Source organism: Aphis gossypii, chromosome 1 (genome assembly GCF_020184175.1).
Source record: "Aphis gossypii isolate Hap1 chromosome 1, ASM2018417v2, whole genome shotgun sequence".
Lineage (NCBI taxonomy): Eukaryota > Metazoa > Arthropoda > Insecta > Hemiptera > Aphididae > Aphis > Aphis gossypii.
In genome coordinates, this window is record NC_065530.1 from 65,424,911 (window position 1) to 65,446,569 (window position 21,659).

Sequence of the window (21,659 nt, forward strand, 5' to 3'; positions counted from 1 at the left end):
CAACTGACAAGTAAAAATCAGTAATACGCGCCAAACCAATGTGCGATTATACCGGTTATTGCGAATAGGACTTAAACATACGTATAGGAGAGGGCAACGACGGTCATAAAGATGGAACGCGAATAACGATCACTAATTATACCCATACACATATATTTTTTGTTTGGTAGGTACTAAGTAAACTAGTAAACATATCAAGTTTTTTTTTTATATACTCATAGACATCAATGTAAGTATACGCAATGACAGTATTTTTCTGCAAATTCTCGGACAGAACGAATTATATTTAATGTTGTGGACTGCGATGCATCATGAAACATACAATGATAAGAATTTGTAGTACACAAAAGCATTATTACGATCAAACGAGGTATGTACAGGTTTGCAGGGCTGGATTTAGCCCGAACATATAGCCCTAGCCCTATATAATTAAATAAGTTCATTAAGGAAAAAATGTTCTAATATTTTTGTTATATTGTTTACATAATCCATTATGATATATTCAAACTTAAGCGTTAAGTCATTTAAAAATTACAAGTTATTTTAAAACTATATTACTCGTGCCTACATAGAGTTTGAAAAAAGACAAATTTTAATACCTACCTACCTACCTAAACATTATTCAAATAAATTATTTTAAAATACTTTCTAGATTCTTTTGAACAATTTACCAATTTGTTTAAACTATAAATTAATGATACTTTTAATAATTAATTGTTAATAATTTAAATACACCTGAATATTTAACCTTTTTTCTGACATGGGCAATATAGTAGATCACATGTAGTTTTATTATTTATATATTTTAGTATGATTCATAAAATATGGATTATATATTTGATCATACATAATAATAATCTTTGATAATACCTACGATTTTTATTTTCATATTATAATATACTGTTGCACATGTATAGTATAATACTGATAACCTATAACAGTATATTGTACCACTATTGACTATTGGAACTATCGGTTCCTTTTTGAAGGATATTGTAATGTACTACTTACTATTTACACTTCGGTTACTATCAGTTACGTTTTAACCATAATCAAGATTGAAATTATTACATTCTGATTTCTGAGGTATTGATAAGCCAGACCATGATATATATTATTATATTAGCCTAAAATGATAAATGATTATAAAATGAAAACATTATTTAACAAGCAGAGTTATGGAATAATATAAATGTATTACTGGTAAAAATTAAAATATGGTTATATGTTTTAATTTTATATATTCATAAACATAGATGTATGACTGTTATAACAATACATAAAATAGTTTTATTTTATTATATTTATCTATATATATATTTGTTACGTTTAATTGTTACAGATGTCAGTCATTTCTTCCCTCAGTCACATATAAACAATCTTTAATTTTTTTCAACAAACAACTTTCTTGGATATAGATATCCGATTATTGGGTAGTTTATAAATTATAATGTATTAGAAAATTGAAATGAAAAACGGTTGGATTTTATTACGGGAGTTTAAGTTGTATACAATACGTAGTGTGAGTATATATCTAACAAGTATAACTAATTATAATAATATTTCAGATTTAAAGCGTTTGATTATCGTTGAAAAATCTAGCACACTGATTACTTGACTCATCTGGTCAGAACGACTATGCACTGGCCACTGATACATGAAGTTTCCGACATCGTGCTCATGAAATCATATCATTATCCGAAATATGTCAATATAAAATAGTATATAAATAACTATTTTTGTTCATGTGACGTATGTTAGTACCGTCGACTATGCAGACTGAAGCAAGAAATATAATATTACTAAGATTACTTAGATTTACTATGGTTTGTATTCTTTTTTATTTCACAATATTAATAGTGATCAATTTTAGAATTCTTGTTTTTGTGTTTTATTATTTTTGTTATGAAGTATAATTTAAAAATTATCAATGCTAGACTTAAAACTCTCAAAAATCGTATATAATATGCACATCGACGGATAGAATGGTTTACAAAAAAATTAAGCCTTTTTGACACCACACTAGTATTTTGAATAATTTGAAATATTTAAATCTCTAACCTGAAATTCTTTCATAAAACATTACACTTTTAAGTGCAAAGTTCCACTCTGAATAGTTTTTTTCTATATATCTACATTCTACATTAACTATTTATAAAAAATAGTATCTGACTTTTTCGAATTGAGGTTTATTTGTATATTATTTTGGTAAATAAATAACTATATGAACAGTGTTGAATAACAATATACTATACTGAAAATAAAATTTTTGTGATTATATATTCATAGGTGCCTATGTTAACGAAAACTGTGATTGCAAGACGTAAAATGAAAATGGTTTGTGGAGTACATCTGTTTATTATGTAAAAAGTGAGACGTTTTTCATAAATAGTAGGTCAAATATATTTTTATATAAGTATTATTATAATACTTAGATACCTACTACTTGTGTCGATTTACAGAAAATGTGTGACAGTTTTTATATTATTTTATAGGTACAAATATAAATAATATAATTCCATTAAAAATTCATCGTGACTAGCCTACTCGTATAACAGTCTTTGGTGTACATCTCGGCCAAACTTGCGCGATGTATCTTAAATTATAATGTAGGACGAACCACCAATTTGTAGTCATCACAGCAAGCATAAGTATCAGTCTTTAGGTATGTTCAGTTGTTGACTATACATATACCACTCGGACGTACAATTTAGAATTCGAACGCGTTCTCGTGATATACTTGCCAATACTGCCCCACCAGTCATTGACCATTGTATATATGTAGCTAGGTATACACAATAGATACAATACAACATTTTATTTCAATATTATTAATAATATGAGCATATTGTACATGATCAAATTTGATAAAAAATTTAATTTATTTTCTTGGGTCAGTCGCGTAAACTCATATCGTATATAGGAATATCTTTGTGGACGCCTTAAACCGAATAACAATTATAAATTTATAACGGTAGGTAGGTACACAAAACCAAAATGCATCACATTAGACAATATTCGCCAGGTGGCCGTTCACTATACAGGGCAATTCACGAAACATTAATTCTATCCCATTTTTTTCTTTTAGACGGTTAATGCAATAAACCAAACATCTCTCGATCGAAATACGTCACACATTTTGTATATTTAATTTCATTAGATTCATTTAAAATTTAAATTAGAATACCTATATTTAAGAAAATTTAAAAGTTTATAGTGTTATTATAATAAGAAAATGAAAAAAAAAAATAGGAATTCGGTGTTGAATTTTTGTATAGTTTAATTTTTCACAACCCAAGAAATTAAAAAAAAAAAACAAGCTGAAATTTTTCGTTATCTCGGCACGATCCAAATAATAGGACGACCCAGACGCTGGTAAAATCTAATAATTGGTGCAATACAGTGTAAGTAACGTGCCATATATGTATTTGCATAAAATCAATTTCACGTATGACCGAACACAATAATAGGTAATGGTAAGAGGGCTGAGTGATTAATGCGCACAATTGCAGTAACACGCTTGCCGAAACATGGTCCAGCTTTGTACGATCAACAGGATCATCAAGGCGTACGCGTTGATCGGCTTTTGCGTGGCCACATACGCGCTGTACGTGGAAATCTCGCTGGAAAATGATCCGGATTTCGAGCCGCTGTGTGACCTCAGGAAATACGTCAAATGTTCTCCAGCATTTATTTCACCGTAAGTTATTTATTATTAAACAACAAAATTATACAACATATATTGTTGAAGCGAATATACAAAATCTATCTATTATACTCAATACCCATATATATATATATATATACGAGCTATTGGTAATGTACTAATGCATAATCATAAGTATAATAGTGCGAATGAAACGTCTACAGAATCACAATAAATTTGTGTTTGACATTAAAAAAAATATACGATTGCTATAGAACTGTAATATATATACATATACCTATATATTATATTATGCTTAAATAAGTACCTATTTATAATAGTTTTTAATTTTTAAATGATATAGGTACAATAATACCTTACTTTACATATTGAAAAAATGTTATTACGTTTATCTGTAAATAGGCTGAAAAGTAAATTTGTGATTTTCTCATAATCTATAATTATTTCAACAATGTCAAATGAACTAAAAAAAATTGAACATCAAAATATTATTTTAAACATTTTATTTTTATTATTTCATATCTTTTTATTTTTTTTTATTTGATTATATATGCATATGATGTATGTATACATAAAAATGGTTCTCAAACTATAATTTAGACAATTAGGTAGGAATAGATTTGGCGGTAACGAAAATCAAACCTTTTTAGTATGGGCATAAACGATACTTGTCAAAAACGAGAATTAAGTTTTTTAACAAAATCAACTGATGCCTGTGTACAGGTGTGCATAATACATATGGTAGTGCTCTGATGTTTTTAAATCATATAACAAAGGAATTTCGTTTTAATAATAAATTTTATTAAAAAAAAAGTCATTACATATAATATAATATAAAAAAGCATATTTTGATGAAATTTTAAAATTATTACAATTATTCGTTTTTAAATAATAACAAAATAAAGAAATCAATTTTGTTGAAAACTGGTTTATTGTGAAAGTTAAAGTTTTCCTTAATTTTTTCCTATTTTTCCCAATCAAGAAAAATATTGGCAAATGTTTACATTCGACCCTCTAAGTACCTAAAATCGAATCATTTTTATTATTTAAAAGTTAATGACAAACACACACACACACACACACACACACACACACACATACACAAACTTACATCAATGTATCTACACATCGTTAGATTAATTGTATTGGCCTCTTATTTTTCTTCACTAACTCCACTAATAAGTCACTTAAACGCTTATCTTCCATATAGTTTACCTAATATAAGACTTGACTTTCTTAAGTATAAAAAAAAAATCTTTCATTTGAATTCGCAGTCGTGGGATTTGGGTACTTATTTATTTTATTTATCAAAATAAAACACATTAGTAAAACACTGACAAAATATAAAATATATATATTATAAAAAAAACTTTGGTAATCGGCACTTATATTTATTTTTGGGAGGCCACTGAAGGTGTTTAAAAAAAATAGTGTGAATTTACACCCTGCACCATAGGACTACCATCACTATCTAGAATATTATAGTATAGGTAGTTACTGCAGAACCACCCTTAAAGTTGAAAATCAAAGCATTTTTATTGCTATAAAATGTGATAATGGACACAAAAATTCACATCATCAACTATCCAAAAATACATTTATCACTAATCACTCAGAATCTAGTATGTACAATAGTCACAACAAGTCCAAAATAATGATGTATAACTCAAAAGGTAAAAATTAAATAGTAAACAGGTACGTCTGAGAAGTAACGTCTCAAAAAACAAAAACTTACAGATTTGGACTTGTGAGTGTTGTGGCCAAATTTGTACCTAGTTGGCTTTTTTTTACTGTTGTGCAAATTAAATATGCAAATAATTTTAGAAACCATCTGACCTAATAATAGTAGTTTAAATTTAAGGACACACATCACACTTACTCAATAAGTATAAATAATGGCAAATCTGATAAAAGTAATTTATAATATTTATGTAAATAGGAAATAAATTATATATATTTTAACTGGTATACTGCATCTAGTTTTTAGCTCTGGATATTTTTAAATAAAATATTAAAGACATTATGAAGGTATTATTGTTATTATTTGGTTATAGAATACAATAAACCACTATTGAAGCTATTCGCGTTTATGTCACTCAAGTTAATTATTACTTTGAAATCTAAAAAGGCATTTATTGCTGTCATTAAATAAATACCTACTCTGATAAAATAATAAACTCATTAAATGTGACAAATACATTTTAGTTTTTTCAAAAACTATATAACTTATTTACTTATTTCACTTGTTTAACCTAATTGTTTAAGTTATAAAAATTCATAAGTTTATAACTAAATGTAAATAGTAGTAAATTAATTTAGAAAAAAGTAGGTAGAATACCTACTGGACATGTACCTATTATTATCAAACGCGTACTTACCCCCCACTACGTTGTACACAGCTTATTTTATAAGCGTACAAGGACACAAAACACACAGCGATTGTCGGTACTGTTAATCGATTTGTTTAAAGTGTAATGATTTTTTTTAAAGTTAATATCGCTGAGCGTTTATATGAGCCATATAAAATTTATAAATTGTTGGTGATCACTAATTAGGTCTATTACTTAACATTTTTACATTTTATTTATTTATTTTGATGTTTATTTAATAATAAAAATGTTAAATAAGACTAAAATTCACACTTTTCGAAATTCCCAAATTATGAATTCACCGGAAACCAAAAACTATCTAATTGCATGGGAGAAGAATATAACTCAATTCCTATAAGGAAAACATAAACAAATTTGTTTTATTGATTGTTCTTTGTTATGTAATGAATGTTAACAAAATATTTATAGGACATATAGTACATAGCTCTCCATTTATTTGCTTTATTTCAAAGTTATAACACTTATAACTATAATATAAACAAGGGTCTAAAACTCTAACACGTATAGACGCTTTGGTGAATCTTTAACAGGATTTTAATCCAAGTAATATAATTCCTTATTATAAAATATTCGTATTGAATCATTGATAATTTATACTACATTTCTGGGATATTCCCCATTATTGTCATACCGATACCTTTATCTAAAGCAATGATATTTTAAGTGTTAATACTTAATATTGTTTAAAATATTAACATACGTTAACAAAGGTTGTATGATTACTAGCTAGATACTAATAGAACTAAGATTAATTTAAAATTTTAATAAAAATAGTTAATATTCAAAATAAAATTTTAATTTTAATTTTATGATATAATGAATAATATACGATTATCAGATTTGTATAGAATTTGCATATAAATTATAACTTATACAAAATATTTAAAATATCTGAATTTATACATTACAATCATAGTTTACACATAGTTATACTTAATCATAAACTTTTTTTGATAATATGATAATTGTTTGTGTCTTAGACTAGGTACTTCGGTTTTTATATACAACCGCTTAGTGTGGGTAAACAGGACTGGTGCCAATACGTACCCACATTAAGCGACATCCACTGTATATATTTTTTAGCAATTCAAGTGATTTTTTAAATTAAATTTTCCTAAACTTAAATATTTAAATTATATACACCACTGTATAACTTTATAATGAGTAAACAATTCGTTTTATAAATCCTGTACAATTTCCGTTAAATTAAACATTCCCTGAAATTCTCGTTCAGTGTTCTTAAATTTCTCATCCCTATAAAATATAAGATCGCACCAATCGCCATTAATAACAAATTACAATAAATTAATTTACGATGTGAGAGTACTTATTGGTTACTAAAATAAATTTAAAACTTAAGTACTATTTCATTATAACTGTTGAAGTGATAAACTATGTATAAAAACGTATTATGACATTCAGTGGCGGTGCCAGAATTTTAATACCAGGTGGGCCAGGCTGAGGCCAAAATTTATTAGGGAGGGCTAAATTTTTGACTTGAGATATATAATATATAAACAATAGTGATGACAGGCATTTGTGTAGGGGAAGGGTCAATCCACATCACTTCAAAATTTTTTACACTTCATCGTGTAAACTAACTAAAACAATGATTTGTAAACAATTAAATTAGAATTAGAATTAAACAGTATTTATTTCCTAACAAAATATCTATTCATCTAAACAATTTTTAACTTGTATACTCAAAATTACACTCAATACTAAGCACACCATCACGCATCAATTGTATGACAATAAACATTATATAGGTATTGTAATACCAGTTCAAATAAACAATTCAATGAACCTATTTTACTATAAAAAAACTACAACAATATTATTATATTTTAAGATAAAATCAAAAACAACTATGTTTCAAGTTTAAATTAAAACTTTTAATATTAATTATTTGTTTACTATTAATAAAAATGAATTGGAAATAATAAGAACGATAAAATAGCTAACAATATAGATATTTTATAAGTACCAATAAAATACATGTAGCCATGTAGGTAACATGTAAGCTAAGAAAAACAGCAATAAAATACATAATAATATAAATAATTCAGGTATTTTAATAAAATCCTTCTATTGTAATGACATTCAGCAAAATTATTGATTATATCGTCAATATTTAATGATTTTGTTTCAGATTTTTCTATAACAATTATGTTTAAGCTAGACAGAATTTTTCCCTGTTTATTATATTTTCTTTATCATAGTTCGTATATAATCTACACCCGTGGTTCATGGAATTTTTAACAAAATTATTAATAAAATTGATTAATATTATTTAATAATAACTAATAATAAGTAATAACTTATTATTTTCGTATTCAGCCGCTGGCAAATACAATACACGTTATATAATACAGTGGTGGATACGAGGGGGGGAGCGATGGGGCGATCGCGGTCTCCTTAGTCCTTGGGCTGTATTTTGTAATTATTATATTATAAATTTTAATATTGGGCTGAAATTCACTGAAAGCTGAATTTTTGTGTTTATTATTAATGAGTACAGTACATACTGTTTTAATAAGCTCACGTAGCTGAAAATTTCAGATAAGCCCACGATCGAGTGTTAATCGAGGAGATTTTAAAATCGGATATTAAGATGGAATTTATAGGTTCAGTAACATATTGTGCTTGTTTAAAAGTAAATTATTGGTCAACTGTAAACCACAATTTTTTAAACGAGCTCTACATTAGAGAAATATGGTTCAGTAGATTAGTGGAAACAGTAAAAAGGTCTATATAAGATTATTTTAACTGCTATAATTTTGTAAATTTTCATAGCCCATAGGGAAGGGAACACGTTAATAAAATTATTCTTTAAAAATTCATCAATCTTTAACATTATTATTTATTACTACTTTCAAAAAAAAATTAGCAATTATTATTATTTAATCATACTATAATATTACATAATACAACACACAGCAACAATATAAAATTAGAATTATTAGAATTAATTTAATATTATTTACACAAAAAATACAAATGTACGATATGCGCCTTGTAACAAGCAAACGCAGTACATGTGTGTTAGCTAAGTTGACTATGCAGACTTGCTTTAGGTGTTTGTTGAAGTAACTATAATAATCATCAAAATATTATTTGGATATTGGATACCTATTGTAATTTATAACGTAATGTGGAATACGGGAATAAATGTTTAAAAAAATAAAATAAAATAAATGATTTATCAGTGGAAGACTTGATTTAAAATCATGGTTTAATAATTTTATTTTCAAAGTTGAGTAATGACATTTGCAAAGCTTACCTACCATGTTTATTTGTATTTATTAGATAATGCGTATTAGAATTAATTCGATATTATCAAGAAAATGTTGTACCTGCACGGGTCGATTCCGTCTTACTAATACACAAGATAGCAAATTTTAAGTTCAGAAGAATATATTTTACAAACAAAATTGTATGCTATTTGAGAATTGTAAAATTAACAAAAACTTGAATCAAAATTGAAATATCAAAAAAAGCCATGTGGGGCATCAATAAATAATAAATCAATTAACTTTAATATTATATATATTATAGAGTAAAATGGATTCTTTTTGACGTAAACTGTATTATATTATGCATTTATGCAGTTATGCGGTACAGGTAGTATAGTGACAACGCGACATGCAGTCAAAGAGTAGTAAGAGTAGAATGTCTTAAAGATTGGTTAATAATTAAAAATGCGTTTATATGCATCTAACTTCCTAATAAATTTTGATCTAATATTCATAAATGTTTGATTATAAAAGTGTTATTTCGTTGTTTTCATTACGACAGTTTTACAGATCTATTTAGATACTACGCAGATCTCATTGAAATCATCAAAAATCGGCCTTTGAAATACATCGGCCCATTAGCTCAGTTGGTTAGAGCGTCGTGCTAATAACGCGAAGGTCGTGGGTTCGATCCCCCCATGGGCCAGCATTTTTTTGCATTTATTTATAATATTGCATTTTAAAGTTCTTTTCTTATGCTGAATAATTACAAACTTTTGCATTTTATTCGTTTACATTTCAAAATATTTTTTATAAACCTCAAAACGATAATTGTATTTTTAGTATAATAGGTAGGTATCTACGCGAAATATACAATTGTACATTCCTAATATATAATATCAAAATTAACTTTACAACTGTCTATTGATGTAGGTTAACATTTATTTTCATATTTAGCGGTGACATTAACCAGTAACTCATTAATATTATTGGTCGAAATCGAAACGGTTATCTTCTAATAGTCATATTACATTATTACAATAATGCGTACCTACTACCGTACTTGTAAGTTATAGAATATAATAGCATCATTAGACGATGCATAAAAAAATTGTCTCATTTTCACTCAATAAAAACAATAATAATAAGTATCACTGCTCAAAGCAGTGTTTACAATTATATTTTATTATCATTTATCATAATTAAATTATGTTTACAGATACGCCAAAGGTTTTGGGATCGTCAGATACATATTCGGCGAAGATTCTGCTTTCAACGTGCCAAACGGACTCACTGGAATGTTATTCTACATCCTATCGTTCATGTTGAGTGCGTTTACTTATATTTAATGCAAATATGCAATACATAATAAATAAAAATCATTATTATAATACATTGGACTTCCACGGTGCGGTGGGCATATATTTATCAACAATTACATTGTTGTCTCGAATCCGCGGGTTAAATATTATGCTACTTTTATATTGCTTCTTAGTCGCTCGCATCGATTTTTTTTTTTTTAAACACATGATTAGGCGTTTTGGTTACTACTTTTAACCATATACTTACGATTTACTATAGACGTGCTCTGACTCCAGTTTCAGAGGCAGAATGAGAATAATCCGACCTGTAACCTGTTCTGTCATGAAAAATGACCAATAATTTTACCTTTATATTTTAGGTATAAAAATTATGATTGTTTAGATTAGTTGTTGTTTTCATTAAGTTTTTTGAATAAGATACATTTTTCAGAAACCCAAATTAATTTTTAAGTTAGTTGTCTTGTTGACGATAATTATTAATATTACGATAATCATTTTTATATTAACTGTGATAATACAGTTAAGTACAGTTCCCGATAAATATATTATTGAATTTGTATTTCATAGCTGTAATCCTATAATCAATAATTGTTTCTTACGCAATATAATGTATTTAATCAGTGTAAATATAACTTTATGAAGATAAAATTTACCTAGGCCCATATCTAATTAAATATTTTTACGTCCTTCGGTAACCCGAAAAAAAGTTCAAGGGCAACAATAATATGCTGACTCCGCTGCCCACTTGCACACGCCTATATGCGATTTACCATATTATATATTAATAATTAGTTGTTGACAAACACCTATCGGGTAATCTTTGTATCTTCGTTCATTTTTGAATTTCAGGTTGTTCGGACAAGCAAAAAATCGTAAACGTCCACTACTACCTAGCGATCGCTTCCAACATTTCCACATTTTACTTGGCTTCCGTGTTGGTGTTCATCGTTCGGGAATTGTGCTTGGTTTGCTTAACCACGTACTTCATAAATGCCATCAGTTTACTGTGTGTGTCGTCCAAACGGCGTCAACTTTTGTCGCTATCTAAACACCATAAACCTTGCAAAGCCGATTAAAATATAACATACCTATATATATATTGTATACCTATATATGTATAAAACAGCGCCACTCTCGTTGTAAAATAGAATGTCGTAGAGTATATTATATTATAATATATTATAAAAGTAATAAGTATCTAAAATACGTTAATTTTATATTATTTATTATACATAATATTTTAACAGCTGCAGATACCGACTATACGTTTAAAGTATGTATATCTTATACGGTCTTAGTCGTCGTTCAAATCTGCCTATATTGGCTATTATCTGTTTAAACGTGTTGCGAATTGCGTGTTATACCATATTTGATGGTTTAATACTTTACTTAATGAAAATTGAAAATAATTAGTGACTAAAATGACTAATGAAAACTACTTTAATTTGAGTATAGGTAAATCAAAATTGAAAATTACTATACATTCGAATCAAATCTCTCTCTATATATAAATATATATAATATTATATATTATTATATATAATTTAATTTCTGAGGCACTCTTTTTACAGTTTAATAGATTTTTCAAAAGCACACAATCAGCGATTAAAAGTGTGAGACTCCTTACATTGAAGTCTGTAAGTCATAACCGTGTTCGGCGACGAATGATAATTTACAATAATCTAAGTCGTATTTTAATACGAATATTCCGCGTGGGACTCGTGGGCGCTCGCCTCATATAATAATAAATAGCTGCGGAGCTACATCATCTGCGACAACTATACAGTATATATTTTAATATTATATACATTATACATATATTATTCTAAGCATATAATATATACTACATAATAATATATAACATTAACATATAGATATGTATTATGTATATATAATATATATATTATGTTTATGTAGATTGCGTGTATACTATATATTGTACAATAATATCTCAATCGTATCTCCTGCGGCGGCGGCTCAAACATCCGATCGAGTGGGTCAAACGCGGAATAGGTTTATTTTTCGGGAGTGCCCCGCAATCAGCCGCAACAGATCCAAAAACATCACAATGTATATAGCTCTCCATATTCGTTTGTAACATATTTTTTATAATTTATAATATTATTGGAGGTCGTCACAACGAAAACCACGCGTGCGCGCACGACATTGAAAAGCTAAATATAATATATTATATTATTATGTTTATACATATAATCGGCTTTGTGTATAAACTTGCACTTGACACGAAACACACCTCGACTAAGGGGCGAGGCGAATGCCATACCTACCTCGTCCTCTTGTTTTAGATTGCAAATAAAAAAAGTTCACATCATTACTTTAGTATAAACAAATAGAACATACCAACTAAATATCTGAACGTTTTATTACAATACCTATATAAATACTATTTTTTTAATAGATAGTAGTAAATTGCTATGAAAGCTTTAAAACTCTCAACATTTCACCTTAGTTGGGCGTATCTAGTTTATAGTTTATAATGTTTAAATACATTGTAAAATTAAAATTTCTAAAATCAATAAAGAATATTTTATACAAATTAATAGATAAATGTATTATAGCTGACTGCCATCCAGTCATCTTGGTAAGTAGGCATTCGCCATTCAGTATAGTGCTTGCAAAAAGCTAAGATATTCGAAATCTTCCTGTGTCTAGATGGGTCAGGTCATTCAGGCCGTCCCTTGGAAACTACAAATAATAATTTGACATCATGGTTTAACTACAATTTATTGTTATTATTTTTATCATTTTTGCAGTTTGCTATACATATATAGGTACTTAATTATAGAGTAACGTTTGTTTGCCATTACATCGCAGGACTAAAATGAATAATCAGTCTTTATGCTCCCCGTCAAACGGCTTTCAAAATCATAAAATGCATTTAATATTCTAATACATAGCTAAAATAGCCATCATAAAGGTACTTACGACCCATATCTATAACACCAAGTGTCAGCAACACATATATCATAAATAATTTTGTTTGTTTATGTAACATTTTAGATATTGTAAAGTTTTAATTATGGTTTGTTGAACATTATTTTATACAATTTAATTTTTTAAATATTAATAACCATGGTGCCCTTATCTAACTCCCTTTAGAAAAATATACATTTTTTTGTGGCCCTTGACACAAGAAATGTTGGCAATTTCTATGTTCAAAAAAAAATCCAGTGAAATATACCTATACTTAGAGTATAAGAATGTTATTGTACAGTAACATACAACATATGCACTTAATTAAAATATACAATATTGTATAGACGTATACGTGCAGTGGGACTTGACTTCTCGAGATATCAGAAAATAAAAAGCAGTCTCCTCGAAACTACGAAGGTCAATAATACACTAAAACATATATTGGATACTTGGAAGTAAATAAGTAATAATAAAATATGACATTAATACATTATAGTAAAAAATTATTACGTCGAAGAAAAAGTACGTATAATTCGTATAAAGATAACAAACTAAGTAAGTAATCCATCACTCCAATAATTGTGCTATTATATTAAATTACTTCTTAGAACATAATATTATAAAAACCAAAACAATAAAATTAGGTAAGTACCTACTTACGTATAAGGATGTTACATTTTCGATAATTTAAATTTTTCAAGTACCCGCCACTGCCATTCGATTGCGCACCCCACAAATAGTTTCACGATTTACGTCATAATATCATGCGTATTATTAAAATATACATTTTTATAATAGGATTCACGTTTTCAATTGGCCGTGTTCGTACCCACATTTTCTAATATCGACTTTCACGATATCGTTATAATTGCCGCACATCTTCGGCACTCGGTATGTAATAATGTATATACCGTATATAGCTAGTTTATTATAATAATACTCGTAATTCGTATATAAAACATAGAAATTATTCACAGGTCGTTTTAGCAGAGACGTCGGTGGTCGCAAGAACGACGACTCGTTATCAATATTATTATTATTAACGACTTTCACGTGTGATGAGAGCTATGCTGTTATATTATAATTATTCACAATACTCAAACACCGGTCAAACTCGCCACAGTGGACATCACGTTGAGTTAATCTTCGAACAACATAATATATATTTATAGGCCGTATAATTGCGATATCGATAAAAAAAAAATACGTATAATATGCTAATTATATGCACGCGCCATCAGAATTAATTACAAAGCCGCGTGCGTATAATATAATATAATATATTCGCACCTTTGCCGTAGAATTAGCGCGGGCGTATCTATCGCGTGTGTCTATAATAATATATTGTCCTGTAATTCCGTTTTTCGTCAGTTGTGTTAGAATTTTAATTGGCGTCCCTATCGTCGACGCATCCATCATTATATCGTTTGAATACGAATTCTGTTGGCGTTTTATTTAACACGCATATTTTAGGTATACACATACCATAAAGTTATTATACTATATCGTTTCGTAAAACAAAACAAAATAAAACAAACTACTAGACTTAGTAGTCTATAGTGATTAGTGGTATAAAAATATTTAATTTAAAATGTTGTAAAATTATCAATCATTATTTATTTTATTTTTTTTTTAATTTTATATTATGTAATGCATTGAAAATTGTATACATATTAATGCAATACAGTTTTTTACGATTAAGGTAAATAATTATAATATAGGTAGCTCATACATCCCTCCCCCGAAAAAGTATTCCGGATTTGGCTTTGCTCGTATACTCACCATTTTCTTTATTTATCTTTATTCTCAGCGATGGTGCATTAAAATTAGACAATAATGCATTTATTATTAACAAAAACGATTTTTTTATAAAATATAAATATAAGTGTATATAGTTTTAAATGCGGTGTATTCCCTGCAGTAGCTTTTCTCTTCCAATACTATAATACTTGTCGTCATTCACAAAACCTCAGCTGTATACAATAATATGTAGATAATTATGTATTAGTATATAATATATGTAATGATACCTATTCACATTATTATGCCACAAGACTAAATAAATATCATTATAACACTGGCACACTGCTATTTAATATGTCATTCTTAATCCTAATAAATCATTTTACACTATATCCTAGGACTAGTATATTAATAACAAACATTTGAAATTAAACAACAACTACGAAAGGTCAATAATACAAGTAGGATCCAATTTTGATATCACATCCAACTCATCCACGATGTCGGACAGCTCTACACGTTTATTGCTAGTTTTAATGCATAAGCCTTCAACTTCACTAAATTGTTCGCTCCAATTTTTTGTTAAATATATTATAATGAATGCTGTATTGCTGTTCTACATACAACTTTAAAAAAATATATTAAAGTTATTATCTATCAAAGAAGTATAGCTACTTGTTGACTTTCATCTTCTGAGCTAATTTCAAGAGAAATTGCTTACACTTGTTCGCTGTACACAGTTGGTAAGAAATTGTATATTAATAAATTTATCCATAAGTAAAAAAACTGCGATAAAATTAATGTATATTAAACCATCCTATAAAATAAGTTATTACACATATTATACTATTATGTGGTAATATAAATTATAATATAATAATTTTGTATAAAATATAAATCTGCTATTACTACGTGAAGGTGCTTCGACAATAATAATAGGGAATTTACCAATTGCGCTTAAAATTACCTTTTCATATAATACCAATATTGCGCTCTAAACATTTTAGGGTCGATAGACCAATAATTGTAAAATATTTTCGTTTACATTTAAATAACGAGTTTTATCTATTGATTACTGCAGGCCTATCATCATATTATAATATACATTAAATTATCAAAGAATTATTATTAAGAATTTGAATTTTTTTAAATATATTGAACGTGCTTATTATGGACAAGAAAAACATTTTTCATCATTCATACTAATTAGTACCCCATACGTCTTATTAATCGATCAATCATTATTTTATATTACCATTTATCAATGTTATAATTGAGGGTGACCTAAATTGCCATTATGATTTTATACATATTATTATGAACATCGAACATGCCATATTTTCTATAAACACGATATCGGATTAACTATATAATATACGATATACCTATCTATATAATTTAGTCTATACCGATATGGCTATATAAACTCATATAATAATGTAAAAAACGATTTTACTAGTCTTTTTTTTTTTTAGTATTATACATTTATTATTCATCACGTTGCAGTGTATTCCATATTTATGTATTTGCAAAGTGTACATGTGTGATTATTTGCTACTTTTCAGTTTACAGATAATATATTATAATACCCGTGGTGATGTACCTTTATATGGATGTACTTAGCACACGTAATAATTCTCGTACTTACAGCCTTATAGGTATAAGCTTATCATATATATTAATATGTATACAGCTATAGCACTAAATTATATAGGTAAGCACAAACTACGAATGTGTTATTATATAATACATTATATACCTATTAATATAATAATCATGTCATACTTGTACACATCATATAAAAGTATAAGCTCGTGTATTATCTGCTTCGTTAGGTTATTTCGTGTATATATGGTTTTTTGTCGAACAACTATCGTAATGTAAGTGATCATTATTACGTACAAATCAACAATAATTATATTTGACATTTATATTATTGCACAATGCACATGTACACGATCATAAAATTCCGTGGGTCACTTGAATATATATTATATACCTAATAAATAAGTGATAAATATACTTAATAGTATGTTTTATCTGTTTAGTATGATATGTCATGCATAATTATGTATTGAATTGGCCGAGGTGGCGACTGACAAGGCGTTTGGATGATTTGAGCGCCTAATTTAAATAAATATAAAATACTGCAATAGATTGCAATTTGTATATCTATAAATATACGTTAAACAGTGTAAAATCACAACCAGTGTAATGTTTTCACCTCGTTGACCTATTGAACACTTATAAAACGAAAAACACGTAAAAGTATAATTACCGATTATTATAACATCCATCGATGTATTATATAGCATAATAATTTATAAATGTCTAATTATGAAATTGACTACGAATAACCGCGTGTTTTTATAGTTACGCGGGGTAACAGGTTTGTATAATTTATGAATTTGAGTTTTCAAAAAAATCTCCTCCGGTTGATTATACTATATTGGATATATTAATATGTATTTTTTTTTTAACATCATTAACTAACTTATAACTCGGTGCTAGTCCTTTACACTCATTGACCTTATTAAGTATAAGGCATTAAGGTCTATGTTTAAATCTATAAAAAAAATTAAACAACGATCACTAGTAATTTAGCATGATTATTTTATTTTTCTGGCTAAAAATATCAGGTTTTTATGGACAGTTTTGTTATTAATATCGAAATATTTCCATTATTCAAACAGTATTAATTATTAAGACTTATTATACTACCTAGTATAATATAATATAATATATTCTATTTGATTTTTACATTTGTAAATATTTTTTTTTCTATATTATATATTGCGCTCAACTTTAATTTTAATTTGACGTCGAAATGGCGTTATTGTTGAAAACGCCAGTGTATGCGATTTTACACAAGTCGTACAATTATTGTTTATCACTATAAATTTTTTTTCGTATGTCATATTATAGAGTACAATGCGCTGGATTCGTGGACGGAAAACTCTCCTGTAAATTAAGCCAATTTAAACGGTTCCGTGACATATTTCATCCAGTACAGATATGTGAAGTATGCGAAGAAAAACGATATTGGCCATTATCCATTAGGAAATGTGAAAGTATATATACATGACATCTTGAATTAAAGATCTTTTAAAATAATCTATAATATGCATTCATATTCTGTCATTTCTCGAAGTATGTTCGTTCAAAGGACATAAGAGATGTGTCGAATATGAGACACTGGAAGCGTCATTTGTGAATGTAATCCCTTTCAATTTCGACCCTATTTTAACTACTACAAAACCCCGGAATACTAGGAATTCTGGAAGCATCAGCAGTACCAGTTCAGCATGGGTGAATAGAAATCGCCCCAGTACCAGTTCAGCGTGGGTGAATAGAAGTCGCCCCAGTACCAGTTCAGCGGCGACAATGAATAATAATAGAAACCGTCCGAGTACCAGTAAAGCTGCGCCAGTAAAGGATAGCACAAACCTTTCAAGTACTACCTGTGATATATTATAATTTTGAGCGGCCTCTTATTCGATCAAAATATACCCTTTCCTTTTCGGCTAGAGTCACTTTTCGGACAACACTTACAGTTTATTTTTCGGACACTGTTCCTTTTCGGCCAGCTCAGTTTTCTTTAAAATTTACAATTATATCAACTTTACTGAACTTAATATGATTGTATCCAAAAATGTGATTTTTTAACAAAATATTACCTTATACTTTCTGAAAAAATAATAAAATAAAATAATTGGTAAATGGTAGTACAATAAAATGTTATAATATAATACATTTGTCGAGTACAAATTAATATACCTAGTCTTATAATACTTATATAAAAATAATTATAATAATAAAATGTATTCATGAGTATTATAGGTCAAAAATTAAGATTAAGTTTTATTTTTTAAAATTGTATCATATTTGTTTGAAAAATTTGTCTTTTTATAGTCTTTAATGTAAGCTTCATTTCGTTGTAGCTGTTTCACATTTTTTGTATCACTAGGTGTTTTTAAAATATTAATACTATTAGTTTTTATGTATACAGTATGTCAGTATATACCTATCTGTTTGAACTTCATTAATAAATACAGCTAACCACCTCATTATGGATAGAGTATGTTTATAAAAGCAGTGATTAAAAAAAAAAGAGTAGAACGACTCACAAACATTAGTAGTTTTACATTTGATTGTATCAAACAAGAAACAACGCTGGTTTATCTTTACTTACAAAAAACCAATTATGAACGTAATTTAACTTACATTGAAGAGAGAGGACTACAAAAATAGTAAAACTCGTCAAACAAAATTTTAATTTAACAAAATATGTAATAATATTTAAAAAAAACTGTGCTGGCCAAAAAGGGAAGGGTACATTTTGACCGAAAACGGTGACGCCCATAATTTCATAATATATGATTTATTAAAAGGAACACGTAATCATATTAATTTAATAACAACTTAATTATCATTTGTAAGAACAAAACAATATAACATTACCATTTTGAATACAAATCTAATAATAATAATAATACAATATACTGTCATATCTCCATTTTTTAATTTCTATAAAACATAGACATTACGAGTACGAGTACTTTTGAGACAGCGGTGGAGGATGACAAAAATACTACCGGGACAGCAATTGTATCGGTAAACGATACCACAAGTCCTCTGAGTACCGATGAGGTTGTCTTGGAAGTGGATAATACAAGCGTTCCTGGTACCATTATAGTGACAAGAGTGAACAATAACGACACGAATGCGGTTATTACTAGTGCTGCAGTGACGTCTGTGAAGGGTGATACAGATTCGTTAAGTACCAGTACTGCAGTGAAGTCAGTGGACTATACAACGAACTTACCCAGTGCCACGGATGAAGTAGTGACAGTAGATGAAATTAGAAGTGTTCCAAGTGTCGGTACAGTGACGGCAGTGGATGATACCGATGTAATAAGGCAACACGAGTCTGATAACAGTTTAGATGCAAATAAAACAACGAAAAAGAGCAAGAGACGTAAATGGTATCGTAGATTTATCTTTTGTTTCCTCATTTTCCTCACTTGCAAGTGTTAAAAATCCTGTGATTATGGAATAAGTGTACGGATACTTTGGTATGTTATATAACGTATATATTAGGCGAAGAAAAATGTATCACAAAAAAAACACTTTGGATTATCTATAAGTTATAATTCATAACGTAAAAGACGCAACACTTTTACTAAAAAATGTATTAAATACGAATTTATTATTTTACATGTATTTTTAATACACGTATTAAAATATGTGCATATAATCATTATATGTGTTTTTGAACAGTTATTTAAACATCAGGTGGACTACAATAATTGGATAATAATTCGTGTCATTGTTTTATTGGAATGAATTTAGAGCGAAAACCGCAACAAATCATCATAGATAATCAAAAACTAATTGTAATCGTAATTCGTTATGATTTATTATGAATATTATGATAACAGATAAATACATTGTTATAAATTAATAATAATATTAAACATAGTGTATTAGTTTTAACTAGTTTTGTATTTTAAGTTTTTAGGTTTTAAATAGTGTTATTAATTTTGTACTAGACATGCTTAATAATAAAAAATTTGTTATAGAAAAAAAAATGATAATATTTTAAATCTCGGAGATCGAAAAAACAGTGTTTCATTACACTATGCCGCCGTTTGTATCGGCCACTTCGGGCCGACCGACTCGCCATCTGCCGGTGGTCGCGAGCGTTTAGTCCGTCGTATGCTGCGGCCGGCGTCGTCAGCGAACGCCACAGTCGACCGGACCGATTGCGGCCCGTCAAAAAATCGGTCGCATGCGACCGAAAAACGGTCGGACCGACTCGTACGTCACTTTATCGGACGTGTCGATAGTCGGTCTGTCTTTTGACACCAGGCCTGTCGACTTTAATCGTCCACAGGTCATAGGACGGACGCCGGGCCAATATTCTCTCACTCGTAATGACACTCGTGGAACGGCATGTATATATACTGGCGATGTGCCGGTTCAGCAATGGGAGTGGTGTGTCCAGTGATGGCATGCTGAACATCGATCCCTGAGTGAAGTTTAGGCCGATCTGCTCATGCGTGTTCCATCACATGTTCCGGTGTCGCGGTTGGAGGACACTCCCGATGCCGCCGCCCGTGCCGCCCGGTCGCAGTGTCCCGACACAATCCTACGACGCGCAATGGGTTTCTTCCGCACAGAGAGGCACTTGTTGTACCCGTATGCAATCCGAACCGCGCGAGTCCCACACATCCCAAAAACGGCCCTGCTGTTCGCAGGTTGCCATTTTTTGGTTTTTTTTTAATTTTGAAATTTGTCTTGTCGATCTTTTTGAAAAATATAATATTCGACTTCATAATATTCAATTAATATATTAAAATTT

At 28.6% G+C, this 21,659-nt stretch overlaps 2 protein-coding genes and 1 non-coding gene across 5 annotated transcripts; all 3 read left to right on the forward strand.

The window, feature by feature from the left end:
• The first annotated feature begins 46 nt into the window (after window positions 1–46).
• On the forward strand, window positions 47–11,823 carry LOC114121307 (vitamin K epoxide reductase complex subunit 1-like protein 1). 2 transcript variants are annotated; one of them, XM_050197974.1, is made up of 9 exons: window positions 47–166; window positions 275–370; window positions 1,343–1,506; window positions 1,569–1,826; window positions 2,290–2,391; window positions 2,496–2,665; window positions 3,279–3,700; window positions 10,513–10,622; window positions 11,465–11,823. In XM_050197974.1, the coding sequence occupies exons 7-9, from the start codon at window positions 3,531–3,533 to the stop codon at window positions 11,689–11,691; spliced, it is 507 nt and encodes a 168-aa protein (XP_050053931.1). In that variant the 5' UTR covers window positions 47–166; window positions 275–370; window positions 1,343–1,506; window positions 1,569–1,826; window positions 2,290–2,391; window positions 2,496–2,665; window positions 3,279–3,530; the 3' UTR covers window positions 11,692–11,823. The 2 variants fall into 2 exon arrangements, with proteins under 2 accessions (XP_050053931.1, XP_050053932.1); XM_050197975.1 differs by lacking the exon at window positions 2,496–2,665 and having other exon boundaries at window positions 155–370; window positions 2,290–2,370.
• Trnai-aau (transfer RNA isoleucine (anticodon AAU)) lies at window positions 9,926–9,999 on the forward strand. Its single transcript has one exon. It is a non-coding gene; the product is annotated as a tRNA-Ile (tRNA).
• A 5,656-nt stretch (window positions 11,824–17,479) lies between the features above and the next one.
• On the forward strand, window positions 17,480–20,534 carry LOC114121317 (uncharacterized). Of its 2 annotated transcripts, none has more exons than XR_007606735.1 (4): window positions 17,480–17,684; window positions 18,221–18,366; window positions 18,447–18,749; window positions 19,836–20,280. XR_007606735.1 is itself a non-coding variant. In XM_050209837.1 (4 exons), exons 1-4 carry the CDS (start codon window positions 18,123–18,125, stop codon window positions 20,330–20,332), a joined length of 972 nt encoding a protein of 323 aa, XP_050065794.1. In that variant the 5' UTR covers window positions 17,989–18,122; the 3' UTR covers window positions 20,333–20,534. The 2 variants fall into 2 exon arrangements, 1 of the variants encoding a protein (XP_050065794.1); XM_050209837.1 differs by lacking the exon at window positions 17,480–17,684 and adding an exon at window positions 17,989–18,148 and having other exon boundaries at window positions 19,836–20,534.
• Window positions 20,535–21,659: the final 1,125 nt, after the last annotated feature.

Coding starts and splice junctions, on each gene's coding strand:
- LOC114121307 (XM_050197974.1), top strand. CDS start 3,531: ATGGTCCAGCTTTGTACGATCAACAGGATCATCAAGGCGTACGCGTTG. Junction 3,701..10,512: donor TCTCCAGCATTTATTTCACC/GTAAGTTATTTA, acceptor TTATGTTTACAG/ATACGCCAAAGGTTTTGGGA. Junction 10,623..11,464: donor CATCCTATCGTTCATGTTGA/GTGCGTTTACTT, acceptor TTTGAATTTCAG/GTTGTTCGGACAAGCAAAAA.
- LOC114121317 (XM_050209837.1), top strand. CDS start 18,123: ATGGCGTTATTGTTGAAAACGCCAGT. Junction 18,149..18,220: donor TTATTGTTGAAAACGCCAGT/GTATGCGATTTT, acceptor GTCATATTATAG/AGTACAATGCGCTGGATTCG. Junction 18,367..18,446: donor ATCCATTAGGAAATGTGAAA/GTATATATACAT, acceptor CATTTCTCGAAG/TATGTTCGTTCAAAGGACAT.